At 38.6% G+C, this 20853-nt stretch overlaps 1 protein-coding gene across 7 annotated transcripts in view; it reads left to right on the forward strand.

Annotated features, from left to right (window-relative positions):
• The window catches only part of Sol1 (CUB domain-containing protein Sol1), a 659765-nt gene that overhangs the window by 573632 nt on the left and 65280 nt on the right, over window positions 1-20853 (forward strand). For all 7 annotated transcript variants that reach the window (XM_087358459.1, XM_087358461.1, XM_087358462.1 and 4 more), the window contains one exon: window positions 6867-6923. In XM_087358459.1, the coding sequence (XP_087214585.1) occupies window positions 6867-6923 (57 nt within the window). The remainder of the gene's footprint in view (window positions 1-6866; window positions 6924-20853) is intronic.

Here is a 20853-nt window from a genome sequence, read left to right on the forward strand (position 1 = left end):
GTGTTGAAGAAAAGCTGCTTCTTGTCAGGACGAGATCTAAAAGTACATTTCTTCAACTTCCTTTCCGCGATGAACATCAGTCGCATTGACATCATTCACTGCGATTTTCACGAATATAATTCGGAGACGTATTCTGGCAGAACTATGAAACGCACAGAATTTCGTGAATGTCTAATTGAATGGTTTGTTTCATATAGGAATATTGAAGCATTAATACCCATCACGCCTCCGTAATATTAAAATAATAAAATGTTGCAAATTTTTAAATGTGTCTTAAATATAAATGTTTGCGGAATATCGTAGGTGTCGACAGTAAATTTCTTCTTGAGATGATAATAGTCACTCATGAAGTTCAGAAACCACGTGTTCAGAAGAGTCAGTCGCAAACGTGAAGTTCTTTGTAACGTTTCTTATCATGCTAGTCTTCATTCCTGGACTGGAGGACCACCTGTCAGCAACTGCTTATTCAACATATCCTCAGCTGCCCTCCGCCATATCTGTAGGCCTTATTCTCCGTCCTCCGCAGTGGTGAAAGGGAGCCACTTCACGCTGTTCCTTGACATGTTGATTGAAATATTAAAATGGTGTGCTTAAGTTCATCCAAACATGTCGTGATACCTGTAGAAGTACGGACTCGTGTCAATCCTAGTAATGCTACCGGTTTTGTAATGCCATCTTCTGTGCTCTTGCTATAACTAGCAAGTGTTTATCTTTCTTCATTGTATCTTAGCTTCATGAATAACCGTAAAACAACGGCGATCACTAGGTCTAAAGTTTTTCAATGTACGAACAAGAAATCAATAAAGATGGAAGCATGCAGCGTAATGCCTTTTAGAATAGTAATGTTTTATGCATGTTAGAACCAAGTACGTCGTAAAAGATAAAAAGTAAGTTTGGTTATGTTGTTTGCCCCAGAAGTCACACAGCTCAAAGCTTAATGGTAAATTATTTTGTCGGTGGGATATGGAAGCTTCAGTTTGCCGGTTCCAGTGGTAACACTGGACGCCTGTCACTCTAACAAGTTGTTGGTTTGACGCATTTTTTCGCATTTATTGCTGAATTGTTTGTCTAACAAGCATTATGCCGTTTTGAACAGTGCGGCTTGTGTTTATTGTTTAACATCAGTTTCTATGAGTGTGTTTAATCTGGCCGAGTTGTGTCTACAACAGAGCGGAGGACACGCTCATCATATGTTGTTGTAATGTAATTTTAACCTTAACATGTAATTATAATCTGTTATGTTTAATAAACATGATATTCAAATTTGGATTGTCTGACTTTTGGGTCGTGCCAAAATGCTCTGCATTCGTAATAATATTTCTCAGTGTTACATGCTATATCATGATGGTTCCACACGAAGTGGGTTATTTTATTGCTGTAGTAATATGAAATGTAATTTCATTCGTTACGCATGTCTATAATCAAACTACGAACACTGCAAGCAAATTAATCCTCAATATTCCTCATTTGTATTTATTTACATACAGGACAAAATATAAATTTTTAATCATATAAATTGGTTCTGATTTACTCGTATATATGACGTCATTTTAGTTAATACTTTGTAGGCAAACACAACTAAATGATAGAACACGCGGATTGGTTTATGCGTTCATGGACAGCCCCTGAGGACGAGGTATGTTTCTAATTTCTTCGTCAAAATTCATCCTATTTATTACAACTAAGCATCCAGTTCTGACGTTATACGGTGCTCTTGTATCTGTCATGATACAGTAGACGCAACTATTCTTGGCATAACTGCATACCGTTACATGCATGTGACGGCAACTGTTAACTGCTATGAGGGTGGCAACAGCGAAGAATCAGTGCTCGCAAGGAGAGGGAGATTGAAACCAGAGCGGACACCAGGCAGAAGACAAGAGCAAGATTTGATTGCAATCAATAAAATAATTACTTATAACTATCAAGAGATTAACATATCCATATTTCGAGAAGAGAACCCGCCCTCCAGGACCAGTTAGTGATTTGTTTGAAAACATCAATTTGGTGGCCGCTAAAATTTATGATATTATCCTTATTTTCTTGAAATATTGTTTTTTTTAAATAAGTTAAAATAATTTGAACTTTTATAACTGTAGCCAAAGATGTTTATTGTAGTATTTATATGTGTTATTGTGGCAAAGATATTTAGTTATTTCTAAAGTTATAAGCTAACAATTTTTACAGATGGAAACATTAGAGGAATTTGCTGTGATGGAGGATCTTTGCTATCTCGCAAATTTATATTATACTTTTCAGTTGTTTATTGTTGAGTGAACTCATATTTGTCACTGTGTTAAGTAACTCATTGCGCACTACCAGAATCGCTTAAAGGATGTCCGCGGATTTAGTTTTTTTTATTTCCCCTACCTTTCCGTCCATTTCTCCAGCTACATTATGACATTCTCTTACAAATCCCACGCCACGTTCATCCTGACATCCTCACCGTTTGTTCATTTCAAAGCGTTGTGAGGTATGAAGCTATTTTTCATACTTTATCGTCTAATCTTTTGATAGAGCGTGGCAGCTCAGGCTGGTCTGTGTCACGTGCAACCCCGAGGGTACGGCGAAGTCTCAAACCTCACACAAAAAGACAATGGGGCACAAAAAGGTTGTTTTATATGCATATGTGTCAGGCCGTTTAACTTCCACACCTGCACCATTGCAGTTATGGAATTAAATAAATAATGGAAAATCGCATATTCAAACAATTTGAATGGAGATCTATCAAATATGTGAAATATTCCACCCCTCTTCAGTGTTTGGGATAAAAGGAATATCTGTGTTATTTGAATGGAGAATTAATGTGCATATTTAACAATGTTACCGTTTACGGTGGCTTACACTAATTATATTAGGCTATATTTCGATCGGTATATTGAATAATTTATTCTAACATTGGCAGTAGAACGCAAAGTTTCAGCACTGCTGATAGCAAACGGAACGTTCAGAGTACATTTACTGTCGTCTCATATAATCACACTGTTATTTCATCTTTGTGTAATCCTCCTATGTCCTCGGTCGGCTGCCTTCAAGAGAATTAAGTAGGATTTGTGGTTCTCACGGCGGTAAGTACGAAGATGGCTGCCTTAAGGAAAGTTGCTTTCTGTGACCTTGCAGAAATTTACCGACGTTTCAGAGGTCCTTGCTGCCTCCATCACTATTTTAAAGGGGGGACATCGAGGTCGAGCTACAGCCGAACAACTTTAACAGGGAAAATGGACTTTGTTTGAGTCGGCCATGGAAGCCCGTCGTCCACTCTCTCAAAGAACATAGAAAGCGTCCCATAGAACATTGCCAGTCCCACCCGGGCCATTAAGCCACTGCACTGCTCTTCCCAAGGCACATGTGACCACGGCCATTCCTCATGTTTATTCTTCTTCTTCTTTCTCATCACGTCCACCCACCTCTTTTATGTCCGGTGATCCACCTGCCAGACTCCGAGGGGCCCTTATAAGGGTCGCTTTCTGGGATCTCTTTCTGGGATGTCCTTGTCCCTCCTGTTGCCCGAGCTGTGACAAGTCCACCGCTCCTATAGGGCCCGAGTACCTCACCCGATTCTGACTCCATTCCTCACTGATTAGGCCAAGGATCTTCCATCCGACCAAAATCCTTTGCCCAAAGGACAGGTTGCCTGACGGGATAACCTCTCTTCAGCAGCAACAGACCCTAGTTTGAACAGTCGAGGCTTCCGCCATTACACGTTAGGTGGGCTATAATCGTAAAGAAGGCGATCCGCGGTTCAAATAACAATACACGCAGTGATCTTTAGAAAAATAACTAACTCCCCTGGTAAAACTGTGCGGGATAAAATCAACAAATTTGCTGGAATGCAGAGATCTTTCCATGATGGTATTTCGATCGTAACAGCTTTAGATTAGTTGGCCCGTTCGCATGCATACAGTAAGAGTAATTGGTAAATCGCATGCTACATATCTCTACTACCGTTACGCCCTCATACGGCTTGTGTTAGAGGTAAATGAAGTCTCTTACCAATCGCAGATCAATCTTTTAACTCTGGACAAGAAGCTGATAAACCTCAGCACGCAACATCATAACGCATGTTAGCAGTTAGGTATTTGTGGGGGGGGGGGGGGGGGGGAATCGTCCTGCTGTAGCTACATGCTGTCTTCTTTTTTAGAATATCGGTGTAGACGTAAACATCCGTAACACTGGGGAGCTCGGGAAGATACGCCATCGCCCGATAATGGGTTGAATCGGGAACAGACTTTTGAACGTTAACGCGTTTTGCTGTCTAATCGGACCCGTGTAGCCATGATTTTAAGTCGGTCTTGGGATTAGTGTGAATTGTCCTCACCTATCTTAAAAAACGTTTATAAATGATATCAGTTGCGACAAAAAACTTTAACACTTTAGTACCGAAAGAAATTTTGAATATTATAAGAAATAAGAATCTTACCTCCAACAAGACACACCATATTACTGTTAAATATGAAAATAGGTCCTTTTTAATGAAGGATAGCCATGTTTGTGATTATTATTAAACTTTATATTGGTTTCTCTGTTTATTTTGTTTACTGAAATACGTTTTGAATTTGTGTTGGCCCATACTTTTTCAGTTATGACATTAAAAAAAGGTCAGTCATGTTCTGAATTTCAAAAATTCCATGTTTATTCTGCAATCTCCATGTGCTGAAATTCCATCTCGACGTGAAGATTTGCAGGAATCCTGTTCTCGAAGGGTGGGGTAGTTCAGTTCTTTCATGGCAGCTGTGTTTGCACTTCTACGAATCTGTCACGAGGTGTCAAGTGAGTGACGTCAGAATATTCGTGAATGATGATGGATGAGGTACAGGCTCTCGATATTTTCTCGGGCATAACACCGAGACAGACCATGGAATACCTTCTCAGCCACATTTACTTATTTATTGGTGCGGTCAGTAACTCAGATTATATATATATCTTTCACAGATACAATCATTAATTAATAATTAATTGGAAATTGTATGAAAGGAAGCGGTCGCTGCCTATTTCAAGAAAATAGACTTATTTACCGTTAAAATATAAAAATTAAACTAATTAAAACGTGTGGTCATGTCGACATGAAATTTCAACCAGCCATTGTTTCTACGCAATACTTTTTTTTCTTTCATTCTGAATTTGTGAGCAAAATATTCTTCCTCCTTTTCATAAAAGATGGAAATTCTGTAACGTGGTTCATGTTTCCGTTTTATGTAGGACAGATGTCAGCATAAAATTTGTGGGTTTACTTCCGACATCTGCCGTGGAATTCGGAAACTACAACCAAGTCTGACGCTCATATCGATTCCTGTAGATTGTGACGCAGATCGACTTCGGTGTCCCAGCGGACCACTTCGACAGGGAAGGGGCTCCGTCAATGGAATCCGTAATGAAAACCCTATGTCAGCCCGTCAAATCTCTCTAACATGTTCTTGTAAGATTTCGTACTTTCCGTGTCCGACAGAACATCTATCAGCAGAAGCATTTAATAATTAAGGTTCATAGCGGCAAAGACAGCCATACATTTTAGAAGACTGATACCCGAGAGAGTTTATCATCCCAATTTTCTAAAACATGCAAATTATTGCATTGTACTTTATATAGCTCTGATGTTGTTTATTTGCTAATTACATCATCTTCAGTAGGTCCAGTCGATTTTACTCTTTTTGCCACTTTTCCACGGATTCAGGTAGTCCTTACTCTTGTATATAATGAAGAGATGTCTGAGTCTCGGACGTTTTCATCTGTGTAATTTATAATTTATTCTGCATACACTAAATCCTTGGTGTTTTGGAAAAAAGGTTATCCTTCCAAAACACCAAAACTCTTCAGTTTTCAAACAGGTTCTTACAGCGTAAGTGTGAAAATGACTTTCCTGTGGGTGGTTGCCCAGTGTATTCTGGTAGAAGATTTTCGACGATCCTATAATGCATTACGAAATAAGTTTGGATTCAAAGTTACTGCATTTACGAGTTTTAGAGTTTCAAAGAAACTTCATTTCAGATTAACGAGCAAAATTCTATCTTTACTTGAAGCGAGTTTATTGTAAGCCTCTAAACTTTGTAATAACGTGTTTGTTACCTTACAAGAAGCTCGTTAGAGAGAGTTATTCTGGACTGTGTTGTGACAAGTTTATAGAGTCGTGCTTCGCCTTAGAATGTATCTCTAGCTTCGGACACATTATAAGTGCATTATGTGTGAATATTTGCCATATTTGCAAATAAAGTCTAAATTTTATTTGGACGCTATATTTAAGAAGTACATATGGATCGAAAATAATTTGCCCCCTTCCGTGAAAGCAATGAGCTCGAAGTTAGTTAAACGTCAGGTTATGTCTCGTATAGTACTAATCATACCAGGTTTAGGCCCATTTTACGTGCTCTGAAGTTACGCAAACTACTCAAACCATCTCATTCGTGGACTTCCTAAATCCCACTTACCTAAATATCTCTTACGGAAAAGTCTTTTTGGCAGTTTGTAGTCTGAACGTGGTCTCACTTCTCCTAGTTGTCCTTAATGACATCGGCCATTTCGTTAATATCTTGAATATTCCTCTTATAATGTGCCTACCGATTTTTATGTGAAATAAATTACAAAATGAAAATATGTTTGAAGCCGACATACTTATTAAAAGCTTTAAAACACAATGGTAACCGTATGTCCCACCTGCGTCGACAATCATTTTGTATAAATGTCTTGTATGATTCTTAATGTAAACAGCGACTATTTCCTTAAACAACATTAACAAATTATTCTTTGTTGTGTAGACACCGATTAAAAATAAGAAAAAGGAAATTTTTTTTATTAACGCTGTTTACTCAAAAGTCTTTCAGTATGTACTTACTAATGAAGTTATTGATGCCTGATGACTTATCAATTTTCAGAACCTGAACGAGTCAACAGTTCACCACATCATAAAGGGCCTGCCGCCAGCGCCACAAGTGAGTACAGCACGTTTAATTTTTGAGTGGACATCGGATCTTTTGTTTTCAGACCTTCGTATGTGAAATCAACGCGTCCATTGAATGAAGTAGTTAATTTGACACGAAACAGCCTCCAACCCAAACGTTAACATTATAAATGACTTGTCTGTCATACAAGGATTGTTTGCTATTATTCAGAGAAAATGCTGTATTTACTAGAGGCGGTAAATACACAAGAACTTTCAGACGCAACGCGGATTGAGTTTGACGCAAAAACGTAAGGGTTTCTTATTTCTAATATGTCGCGTTACTGCGTTGATGTTTATGAGTCTAGGCTATTCGTCATCTTTCTCAGATATTCTCTCAACGTAAAATAAATATTTAATTTCCTCCAATTTGAAATAAGGATTTATAGAGTATTTTACTGGGTCCGTTATATTGAATACATAGCAAGTATTAACACGAGTACTATTTTTTGTCAATTTCTGCTAATGTTATTTTGTACAGAAAAGCCGCTTTTTAATTCGTGTATTTAAATAAAGCTCAAATTTACGCGGAAAACGTGTTAGACCTTTAGCACTTTACGTGAGAATAAAACGATCTGAAGTCGTTACCCTACTTAACATCACTCTGTTTCTGCAGATACAAGTGAAATGAATCATGATATCAAAGCGAGAACCCATATGAACTTTAATCTAAGCCATAACGCACTCTCACAAAATAAAAGTATCTCAGTATGTATCGATTGTTTTATCTGCATTTTTCGTTGTGTGCCCAGAATTGAAGGGCCTGTTGGAATGACTGTAAATTATTTTCCAAACGTGGAGGGGCGAAGGTGGCATAATCCGGTCTGCGGATTTCATTATAAACAAAGTTGCTTGCCGCAATTTTGTTAAGAGAAGAGATGTTCGTTCGAGCGTAACTTTCCATTAAGCCAGTTTTAATGGAATAATAATTTTCAGAAATATATTACTTCCCGTTCACAGATATGAAGAGAAAGAAATATTCAGTTGATTCTGCGAAACTGTGAACTGAGTTGGTGTAATTTAGAGCGTTGTAAATTTTGTGAATTTTGGCGTCATTGGGACAAATCTCCTTGTGAAAAGAGGACGCTCATGTTGTTATAGATATCCGAAAATTATTTCTCTGAATCAAACGCCAACACCTTCATCGCTGTTTAACACGTTGTAAGATTGAAGCATGAGCTAATTATCAGGCACGCGGAAACGAAGCGATACCAACGCCAGTGCGTAGTTAATCATATTTTCCGTACTTAAATAAATCTGTAAATGATTTCTAGGAATTCATTCAGCAACACAATTAGAGTGACGACGACACGTAGATGGCTTTTCGTGTGCGGTTAAGTGTTAAAGTAAGTCACTCATCTATTTATAGAATTCACATTGGCGTTTATTGAGTTGAATTTTCAGTACAAACGACTGCGTTCGCCAAACACCAGGCTTTTACGGCCCACACTTCTATTATAACTAACTCTAAATATTTATTTTTATAACTATAATTATACTCTACCCTTCTCCATTTTGCATTATGTATTACTGATTTTATATCTCATTTATGCGTAATTTTATAAAAATATTTTCCTATATTCCTGAGTTAACAGCATTAATGCAATGCGTTATTTTTATAAGCTACCTCTTCGTTAAGAACGAGCCATTCTCTACTCACATATTCTTCACTAAATGTCGTTTCCGAATATTTTTATAGAATATATTTAAAACATCATCCACTCTACGTCGAGGGCATCCGCTTAATTCCAATCTCCGCCAGTAAAATTGTCACCAAGGGAGAGAGGGGAATCAATAAAGCAGAATACTTCTTCAAGGGACAAAAGAAAACTAGACTTATTGCATTAAACTGGAACAGATGTATAATTTACTTGCCAAGTTCCATTATTTCAGCTAAAGTTGTATAATTGTATTCGTGTTGTTTAAAAACGCTCAGGTATGTGCAAGTATTGCCTAAGGATATCAGTGGTATTGACTATAGAACTTTACGATGAACGATCCCTATAGTTGGTATGTAATGCTCAACATTCTACCAAAACATGCATTAAGATAAAGATTTCAGTCTTCTGGGTTGTTGCGCTGTGTAGTCTGGTCGATGTTAACCAACGTTTCAGATCGCCCTGATGACGGAGGCAGTATGACCTCTGAAACGTTGGTAAACATCGACCAGACTACAAATCGCAACAACCCAGAAGACAGAAATCTTCGTACTGACCGCCGTGAAAACATCAAATCTTACATAAGCATTAAGATGTTTACGTATAAACTTAGCGTCATTGTAATTATTCGTATAAATTATGAAATATTCGTGCGTTGGAATTGCCTATACCAAAAGGAGATTGAATAAATACTTAGAGGATTTGAGGTTTTCACGGCGGTGAGTCTGAAGACAGCAATCTTCAAATACAAGGAGGTTTTCTATTTAATGGCATTCAAATGCCGATGTGTTAAAATACAGCAAATTTCTGAGATCTGTACCGCAGATTTTCACCAGGCTTTGGTTTTGTAATCCGTTATTTTTCCATCTTTCCAACCCTTAAGGAGAGAGATCCGAGTTTTTCGTGTGAGGACAGAATGTGGACCCTCCCACGGGGAAGAAACTTTCTTTATTTTTTTGCCCCCTTGACGTACTTGGCTACAAACTTGCTCGAGAGCTTGTTGCGCGCCTTGACATGACACTCAAGTGATACGTGGAGAGAAGGGGCAGAGTGGCTTCTGGGACCTGCCCGAGAAACCTTATTGCAATGGCGCCTGAATTAATAAGCAACCCGCAATGCAGTATGCGAGAGACTCCGTTCTGCTTGTGGCTTTGGCTGGGCTGGACTTCGCCCCCTGAGCAAGCAGGAAGTCGTGATCGTTTCGACCGAGTAATGATCCCCACGTCTCCCCCGCGCGAGTTACCTTTTACTGATTTGTCGAAACGCAAGTTGTAAAAGGCCTCATCTCAGTTTGTTGTCCATTCGGCTATTTTATGGCATTGAATCAACTGCATAATGCGGTTCCGACCGATATACATTTGGAATTTTATAGGCTATGAATAGATAGGGATATGATAGGAAATGGCTGTGGCTATTTTAAGGTATAAATTCAAAAAAGCTCTGACAAACCTGGAATAGCGTAGGCAGTCGGCGTAGATATCGGATCTGTGTGCTTCTAGAATGCAGGAGGGGCGTTTTCTTAGCAAGATTACTGCCACCTTACTTTTGTGAGGTTGGTGGAGTTTAGATAAGAAAGCGGTAGTGGAATAAACTTCCCTTAGTTTCTCTAGTTTATGCAGGCATTGTCTCTCTTCGTAGTAAATACGGCGTCTATAAATGAGCTGCGAATCAGCCTTCAGCACGTAGTGAGACTGAAGCTTATCGTCGTCATCACTGTATTTCCATGTGTTTCGGTATTTCTTGTACAAATTACTTTCGCCTATGCTGGAAGCACAGATATTCATTTGTATAGTCATTTATTGTATTCTTGTTATCTGGGCGGCAGTGAAAAGATAGTAATTGTTTCTCCGTTTTGCACTCTTTTTGAGTGTCTTAGAATCAGGTTCCGTCTCGTCTTTATTACGTAAGGAGTAGCTGCTGTGTCCAGATTTGATAGTAAATTGTATAGTTCCTTCGATTATGTATAAAACTTAGGCGTTCGTAATTTTTATACTTACCCAGCACGTGAATTATATTGGTTCTGATTGTGAATTTTTTTCTCCGCCTTTCCTTTGAAACCAGAACCTTTCAGTTGCAGTTTCATTGTTATGAAATCGTGGTTATTACACAGAGGTAATGCGATTATGTCTGAATGTTGTAATTCTAGTAGAAAATTACCTACCAAAAGTAACGTAAAAATCTTAAATGGTAAATACAAGAACACGTATTTTATTGAGAAGTCTGACAATTCAGCACTTAAAATTAAAACCATTAGTTATATCTGTTTGATTTAAGAAAATAATAGAATTTAATTTAGTGCAAATAGTGATTTAAAAAATGGACTCTAGCCAACACACGCATTTCAACATCAATTGTGCGCTGTACATAGCATTTATCGATAAATTTGTAATGCAAAATCATGGCTGTCTGAATCTGTGCTTTTATATAAACAGTCACTTTCCGATAACAAATAAATGAGTATAGAATAATGAAAATTATGTTTAAATCGTATGTTTATGTATGTCAGTGAAACGTGTGGGAAGTTTATGCTTTACATTGCATCTTACTCGTTTGATAAACAGACAAGAGTAAAGAAGAGATACTTTTATGTTTCCGCTTTTCCCGCAGTGTAATAGTGATTTTGAAAGTAATCACCAGCCAACCAACACTGGTCTCTTACGCAGATAGATTTGTGGTTTCTGGGAATCCATACACCTCTCTTTCGGTAGTGATTTTTTTTCAAATCCACTGCTTGTGTGTGAAGACATCCTTTCTTGGCTCGTTCCCAAAGGAAAGTTGAAAAATGTGCCTACTATCTTTTTTATGACTGCATCTACTTTCTTCTGTCCCCATGTAAGGACTCGAGAACCGATGAACGGATCTTCAATACATTTATTTGCCTGTAAGTACTGACGAGCACCGCGAAATATTGCAGTCTGTAAGCCTAGCCGGTCGTAAGGTCTCTGCTTCATGGAGCTTCACAGATCAGCACACAGAGGCTCGGGAAAATGCAATTCGAAGCCGTGACGGAGCTGTTCGAACTGTCCAATATTATGTAGTTTTGAACATCCCTACACTTATGTTGCAAAGGAGAAATTAGCTGATTTGTCTGTTGATATGTCTACTTCATTTGAAGTCTCTGATGTTATAATCACGCCCTGTCTATTTGCTGCGGCAAAATTTATAGTAATTTTTTTTAGAGATAGTGCCGCTGTACAGGCTCGTAGGCAGATACCCACGTTTTTGGAGCAGCATAGTATATATTCGGCTCTAAAGATGGAGACATGTTTCTCCGAAAAGTTGGTATCTATGATTTGAGGTTTTCAAAGCTGTGAGTATGAAGATTTACCAGACTACATAGCGCAACAACCCAGAAGACAGAAATCTTCATACTCATCGCCCTGATGACGGAGGCAGTATGACCTCTGAAACGTTGGTAAACATCGACCAGACTACACAGCGCAACAACCCAGAAGACAGAAATCTTCATACTCACCGCCCTGATGACGGAGGCGGTATGACCTCTGAAACGTTGGTAAACATCGACCAGACTACACAGCGCAACAACCCAGAAGACAGAAATCTTCAAGTTGGTATCTACCTTTAGAGCTTACACCGCGTCACAGTCCAGAAGAACGACGCAATCTTCACCGCCTTGAGAACCCGAAGTGCCTGGTTGTTCTGCGTGTAGTGTGTAGTGTGCTTTTTGTTAGACATTTCTGGAGCTGTTATGTGGATATAATTTTCTGTGTAGCTGCACGTTTCAACAAAGTTTCGAAACTGCTACTTGGTATTGCTAACGCCGTTGATGCTTCAACCCGCCCTATTCTTCTGAGAGCAACACTTCGCCCTGAGAGACGGTAATCTGCTACTCTTCTTCCTGGTTTATCCCATCTCCTTGCTTCCCTTTTCTGATCTGACTCCGTGATTGATGTTTCCCCTCGGATCAAGAGATCCATTCCAAAAGAACAAGTGACTGACAGAAAGCGTTAAGTTCTTACTTTATTTTGAATAAATGTTAGTATTTTCTTACTCTCTGTTTTATATTTTACTAACATTTAAATCCTATGAACATTGTAAACTATTGGGCATTTGCCTGACAAGAATGACGGGAAATAGTAAGCAGTGAATATTTATGCTGTAGGATAATTTTCTCTCTTACGCTACTATTGGATCTCTCAATACACATTTGAGGTTAGATTTGAGGTTTTCACGGCGGCGAGGATAATGATGATCTGGCTTTTGGTGCTGTGCATGTGGATGCAAACGTTTTGGAGACTGTATCCGTCTTCAGCCCTGAAGACGGAGACAGTGTGTTCCCGAAACGTTGTCTCTAAGATTTTTGTTGTTGAAAATAGTTCTGACTACTGGCGCTGTCGGCGCTTTAGTTGTGCAATGCATCACCATCTCACTGTAGAAAAAAGAACTATAAAATTATCACCAACCAACACGTTAATGTTAAAGATAAAAATAATTCCTACCATAGAGTAGAGCATGGTAACTTATTTTTCTGTTAATTACTTATTAAGCGTTACGTTGTGTTGCGAAGAGTTGCAATTTGTATTATATTATGGAAGAGAAAATATCGCTGTGTTCACTCTTCTTCCGATTTCTCTCTAATTATAGTGGTTTGGATTTGAATTTTCCCTTCATCACTAATAACTTTAAAAATGTCTTAACTTCAAACTTTACACAGTGTTCGGAGCCATTGAAGATTGAATGTTTCCGAGAAACTTCGCTTTTAACAAACTTTATAAAATCGTTTCATTTTATTCATTTAATTTGTGAATCTCCAAACACAATTACTGATTCTTCTGTAGTGACTAACAGGCCTCCAGACGTCTGCCAAGGCTACGGTTGTTCATTGAAAGTCCAATTTCCTAATAACTGTACGATTATAATATCCATTTCATTGTTACTAACTAATTGATACAATTATTGTTCTGAATTAGCCTACATGTAATGTCTTTACAAAGTCCACATGCAACGTAAGAAATCCATTTGTCGGACAAATCACGGTCTGTCTGAAATGATTCTTCTCTTAATTTAATTAGTACGTAAGGGACCAGAATAATATATAAAAAAAACTTTTACAAAAGTCACAGAATTGAATAGTTCGGAAATCGATTGCTCGGTATCTTCTCACTTTTAGACATCGATTATCGATTGCTCATTCTTTATTTCCATTCCTCTGTGCAGGTGTCACAGTCTTGTAATTTGTATCGGAGACAGTGGGGAAGACAAAAAACTCTCAGAGTCATGATCTCACCAAGAACTGGCGATCTGCCAGGCATCGTGATGCCGGGAAAGGTCAAATTGGGAGTGGACTTCGTCGGGAAGTTCTAGTTCCGAATTCGCTGCCTTTGCAATTTAAACCTTTCAGGGGTCTCTTTGCTCTGTCGACCATCTTTCTTCTTTGAATGTCTTTACTCGTGATCTGTCCTTAGGTTAAGTAGGTGTGCCGAGTAGATTCCAGTCGGAGGAAGACGCTAAAATATAAGATTAGACTAAAAGTCAGGGATTCTTGGTTTGCATCAGAAATAACGGAACGCGGCTGGTATTTGGAAACACTATTAGCACACTTTGATATCACGAGTTTTAGAGCGCAAAGTAAGACGTGTAAAATTATGGATAATCTCCGTATTTTACATTATGATTTCGAATCATTGGGTTAAAATATAAACATATGTAACAAGGAATAAGTCAAAGGCAGGATTTTTTTAGAGTTCCTTCGTCATTCTTTACAATTCATTTTTAATCAGCCATTCATCGTGTCACTGGATTGTGTGTAATGTGAGCAATTTAAGTGTTGTTAAATTAACGATAAATATATAACCACATAAATATAGACTCAGTACACAAGTAAGATATTTTAATATCCTTGTATCAACAAATACAAAAGTAAGTAGGCTAATTAGTAAACTACTATGCGTTATAAATAACGGGTAACTGAAGCGAATTATTAATGACTTTTGGCAACGTTTAATAAAGTAATAACATATTACACAACTTAAAGCAAACTGATTTCCTTTCAGTTACACAATGCCTAATGCGTGCGCATGTGTGTAAATGTTAGTCCAAACCATTTTAAGGACATCAATATTAATGTCACCATTTCACCGAATTTTAAACTTTATATGAACACATTGCGTTCGGAAACGACCCCATACAGGCAGTTTTCAAATCCCCCTCATCATTAACATCAACATAGCTGCCATGCGAAATCTTGAGGGTAGAAGTTGCTAGAGTCTTGACTTGTGACGTCTTGAAAATGTTTACAGCGTTTATAGGCCCATTTGAGAATATTAAACGTATAAAAATAACTTTTCTTCAAGTTGGGAAGTTGAACAGACGTGAGATATGTTGGTTTTTTCATGACCGTTCAATTAGATTACAGTAGTTTTTATATTATTGTATCACCATATATTTAAATGGTGTTGGTGTTGTACCTAACTCCTTCTCATCACTCATTGATCACCGCCCTGACGATGGAAACAGCAAGCACCTCAAAAACATCCATAAAATTCAGAAGATAGCCATCTTTATACTCGTCTCGTGAGAACCTTATATCTTACCAAATCCTCTTTTTTCTCAAAATACATCACATCAATTCCCAGTGGTATTTTATACACGTTTATTGCCCCTGCATGAGTCATCTTCTGACTTGAGCGTTGTGCTATATACAGAAGTACGTATCTGTCCGTCTTGACTCTTCTTGCACAGAGAGACTTTTCTCCGATGCAGTGAATAAGACACAGAACGTCTGTGGCATGAACTCCTGTTGTAAGTCGAAAGCGATGCTGTGTCGAACTTTATACCCGGGATCAATAAACTTGGTAACTTAAGATGCTGAATGCATCCGCATCCTGAGTTAATAAAGTCGTTGCCAACCACACGCCTTTGCTGCTGATTTCTGTTTCTAATACACTTACTAATGAGAAAGATTTAACGCTAGGGTTGAACTATCGGTGCCAACACGAAGACCCAGTAGAACTTGCACTTACGCTAAATTTCCTATCGTATTCTTTTGTTTCTTTCTAGTATCAAATTTTGCTGTATATGTGATGGTAGGCGGATTCTCAATTCTGCGGAGCCACTGTTAAAATCGTCCTTTAACACGTATGAGACAACTCGGAATTAAGATGGCTGTTTTATGGATTGTAGTGTGGTTGTACACCGATAGAAATTTAAGAATGTTTCGGAGGTCCTTCCTGCCTCCATCATCAGGACGATCTTTGGAGTTTCTTGTACCGCTGGACCGCTACTGTATCCGAGATGGCCAATCAGGAACTTTAAAATCAGGCCAACTAGAAAATGGCTCAATCGTCCAAGTTCCAGGGGTTTCACGTCAGGTTAATTCCCTATCGTCTACGAACCGCAATGCTGAAACTCTCCAAAGAGTAGTTTCGTATTTGTAATGTGCAAATATTATTGTAAGGTAATGCTTCGGGGAATGCAAAACGTTGTCTTTCATTCGAAAACCCTCATAAAATGCAATAACGCGATCAGCCGCGCCAATTCGGAGCAATAATCCAACCCTTTTGTTTCCATCGTCAGGAAAAGCTGAGATGACTGACCTCTGTGTGTTGTTTATTACCATAATCGATGCCGCTTCCCGTCGCCCGGCCGTCTGCCACTGGGGACTTGCCAACGATTCCGTTTTGAAATATTTCGCTCGGAGTGCATCCCTGTCGTCTGGAACCGAAGTTGAGGTCGTTCATGATTTTATCTTCCCTTCCAGACAGCATATTTGCCTCTTACATCTCTTTCTGCACGTTACAGATAGAGCAGTTTAGCACAGCCATAATGCATATCCCTTCTATCGGTGATGCAGACGTTGTTAAACAGCATGTAGGTATACCGGTCGGAATTAAACCGTGCGTTTTATATCCGTTGGACGTAATCGGCTATTGGATTAGAGTATTCGAAACGCCTGGCTTTGCCCTGGTCACTGCGATGGCACATGTATTTAAGACTACGCGTATGCAATTTTGCCTGCCCTATGTTTTGTAGATGTGCGTCAGTTCGTCGTCTCTTCCTCTTTTTAATTCCATAATTGCAGCTGTTCCTTTCTCTCACATCATCGCCGTGCACATGCCTCAGGCTTTTAGTGCACGTTACTTTAAATAATTAACGTCACATATTGAAAGCGCACTGAGAGAAATGACGCTGGTAATGAGGTCAAAAGGTCATGTTCTGTCTCTGCCTTTTGAGAGTTCATTTAAATGTAAGAGGACGAATGTGTAACAAAGGAAAATACGATTTTCCCTAGAGGAAGTATAAGAGAAACGGAAATAAAAATACCATCATCCTGGCATTGAGGCCAATGGACGTGTGAAACGTCGGTAAACTTCTACAAGACTACACTCCGCTACAACCCAGAAGATAGCCATCTTCGGATTCACTGTCGTGAAACCTCAAACCCTACTAGAACTGAAACGGCATATGAATGTTTTAAAATGAGCTTTTTACTGATGTCAGAGTTTTTAGTCCTCAAATAGCCTTCGCTTATTTATTTTGCTTTTATTCAGTTATTGGCTGTCCAAGCTAGAAACTGGGTTTTTACATCGCCCTATCTGAATCCTGTACTGCACCACTGTTTAGAAAATTTTTAAACAAAGCGTTGAGTTCTCCGCTTTCGTCACATTGAAAAGTCCGGAGTTGCATGATGAGGCACGGAAGCAAATAACGGGCCGTTTGTGTTTGTATGGGATTGTGCTGTCGAAAGGATTGCAGATTAAAACGTAATTGATGCAATGAATGGCCGTATTCATGCCGAGCTTTTGAAATATCATAGCTTTAAGTGCGTATGTAGGACAAATATTATGAAGGATTATATAATCATAATAATTGCAACCACACAAAAATTGCAGACCAATTACTGTGTTCCGACAATTTAAAACAGAGTCTGAAACAACTTCGCTACAGGAATCGACATAAATAAAATCACTTCTTAATAAGTAGAGTAGCAGTGTTTATAGAACCAAGTTCGATGTGTGTTTTACTGGAATGTATTTTTGTGATTGATACAGCAAGGAGGAAAGAATGAAATTCGAAAGGGATGAACATAGGAAATTATTCATTGGCGTTGTAATTATACTATACTCGTATAGTTGTCAGTAAGTGTCATTAACCTGTGTGTCGTCGTCACTGTCAGCGGCCCTGTCAGAAATTATCTTGTGGTAGGAATAAACAGAGGCTGATTAAATATTTAGGTGTAGGCTTCCGCCTACGTGATTAAATTCGAGGCTCTACCATAGAACAGTTGCCTGATCGATTTTTGCTTGCGGCACATTTTCTTTTGTGTTGTGTTTTGTACCACAGTTCCGTCCCGTGATTTGTTGGGAAACTTTCAGGAGACGGAAGTCAAGAAACATCTTACTAATGAAGCATCGGTTCACTGTACTTCTATTCTGCATCCTCGGATATGGTCGTGCTTTCTTGAGTTTCGAAGTTTTCTCGATATTGCTTTACAGCCCAGTTTCAAGGAGCGGTCGTTGTTAGACTTAAAGCGTGATGACGTAATTACTATTGTAACTCAATCGGTGATTACACAGTGAGTGGATTCTTCTTTGCAAAGTGTGGATTTATTTCACTGCAGTTTCACAAGAGCGTCGCTTGCCCTTGATAAGTTTTTTTCTCCAGTGGGGTCAGTATTAAAATAACCCGTATTTGTTCTGGAAATTGCGTGTCTCGTCTATTAGCTTTGGAGTTGTTCGATTACCTTCGAGACCACGTAGTGACGGCAGCTTGCTACACAGCTGTAATAGTACATGGTGGATGACCGTCTTCGAATCCATGTATGACCTAAGATTTTCCATTGCATCACATAATTCAGATCGGCTTCCTAATAGAAAGCAGTACTTCAAGGCCGGATATTGTATTAACTGCACGCCTCAATTTTATTTTATGTTTTGCCTCTATATTCTCTGTTTGCTTTCGTTGCCGCGTCATTTTGCCACACGGAAAACATCTAGAATAGAAACAGTAAGAATGCAGTGAATTCTACTGTGAGAGTCTGAATTCAGACTTTGCTTCAGAGTTTTTAGCCTTGTAGTGCATCATCCTCTGAAGTAGTAGCTCAGCATTAAGGACAGTGTGTGAATTTGTTAACTCGAAACACGTTTCTGTCGCTAGTTCTCTACTCCTATTCATAATGAAACCGTAATTTACAATTCATGTTCCATCTTTACATAAATTTTATTCATCTCTTTTCTGACTATTTTTTCATTCACATTATTTTTATTTATAAATGTTAAACATTTAGTGTTGTAAATGACGGTACCTGCACATGATTGATTAGGTATTGGGTTATTTTACGATACTAAACCAACTGCTGAAGGTATATAGCGTTGGTAGCATAAATATGAAATTTACCTACGGGACTGGTGAAATCCATTAAACCTGTCGGTGGGAATACACGGTCCCTGGACGGAATTTGAGCCAGTTTCTCCGCATTCAAATCAAACATGTTATCGATACTGTTACGATTTCTTTTGTGAGAGTTGCGATGGGGTGAGACTGTACCTGTGCGGAATTGGGTCTCAAATGGGCTCTTTGACTGTCTCCCAGCTGACACATGAGTAATTACAGAATATCGAACCGGAGGGAATCAAACACAGACCTATAGATAAAACCCGACATACGATCTCGTACATTCGCTTAAAAAATGTAGTTAATTGGTTTTATGAAGAACGAGATGCGTAATGCACGTTTGTTGTTTGAATGGATTCTCCGAGAAGGTAACCTAATTTTACACCAGTTTTGTGATCTTGTAATCCCAGCGTATCAGGTCACGCAAAAACCGCGCCCTTACCAGAAGTTTTGCATAATTTAGTGTCACTCGTTAATGTGGTTATTTCAGTACGTCTGTCATATTGTCTCTGATGTTATGTGGCTTTCCCGTCGCCCTGTGTCGCAACTGAACAGTGTATTATCCGTCGCCGAACACGGACTGTGCGTCTCGTTTTCCAGACGCGTTGCTCTTGTCTTTTGTCGCAGGTGATTTAGTTGAAACCCATCTCGTTCTTTTCCAGGTTCATTTCACGCTTCGTGCATTTCAGACCGTTGCTGAAGAAACGAATCTAAAAAATCAGGAGACATTAGGAATAAACTTGAAGATATTAAAACAATACCTGAACTACAGATATTGAATTACTTAGAATACGTACGGCGTAGGAAGATGTTAATTGCTGCCTTAATATGTTCGTGTGCTATATCACAGATGTGACAGTAAAAGTAAGTAATAGATTCTTGTTCTATCCGCCGACTGGGTCAATCCGTTCCTTATTCATATACAGCAAATTTCTTGTCACCCCAAATCTGCTCTTGCCTTTTTGGTTCATATTAAAGTTTAAGTTTTAGTAGGTAAGATCCGGGTTTCTCAAGGTAGAGAAGATGTCGATTGTGGTTTCTGTTGGTAACCACCTACAGAATGTCAATCCGGAAGATTTAGTAGTTCGTAGCTGTAACGTTTCACTTAAAATGCACATACTTCAGAAGTGAATTATTTAAGCTTACATCTTACCATTAGATGTCACCTCGTACCAGATTTGAAGAAGTAAACATTTTCCAGATGCATTATCTATTTTACAAAAACCCGCTAGCACCTGCCACGAGGACATGGCACGTCCTATGTCCCGTGTTTAGTCACCTTTCCGACTCTGTGTAATTACATCTTCATTTGTCTGAGCTCTGCTGTTCGTGTTGCAGCGTTTTACGACTTTTCCGTGATCTTGAGGCATAAATTTCGTAACTGCTGCAGATTTATTTATGCCTATTATTAGTCTGCGTAGCAGCTTTTCTTGTGAATTACATCTATTATTTTACACAATATTGTGACGAACGTAACATAATTTCAATGTTTGAACGTCATTGTGTTTGTGTTATACGTAAAACGCGGTTTGTATCTACAGTGAGCCTCATAATGTGATTTAACATGTCCAAAGGGATACAGTAACTGGGCATAGTGTCTCTGTTTTTGGAATTCAGCCTAATTACAGAATATACAGCAGTATAATCAAAATGCATACGTAAAACAAACATGAATACAACCAGATGGACTACATATCACGTTTCCAGGTCATTATATGTGCGTACAGTCAACACTTGAAATGTAAATGTTGTCGTTTTTATTATATTAATGTTGCCATAAAAATTATAATCCTTTAAGATTAAAGCAAATACATTTGTGTTCATGTAGACAATACAAATTCGTTCTGAAAACGTGTCTGAATGCGTTTTAGAAAGAGCTTTTGATGATATTTCATAACGCAGTAATCATAT

Source organism: Zootermopsis nevadensis, unplaced genomic scaffold, assembly GCF_977971745.1.
Source record: "Zootermopsis nevadensis isolate Lab colony 2312 unplaced genomic scaffold, Znev_1.0 Znev_ptg000030l, whole genome shotgun sequence".
In the NCBI taxonomy this organism is placed as follows: domain Eukaryota; kingdom Metazoa; phylum Arthropoda; class Insecta; order Blattodea; family Termopsidae; genus Zootermopsis; species Zootermopsis nevadensis.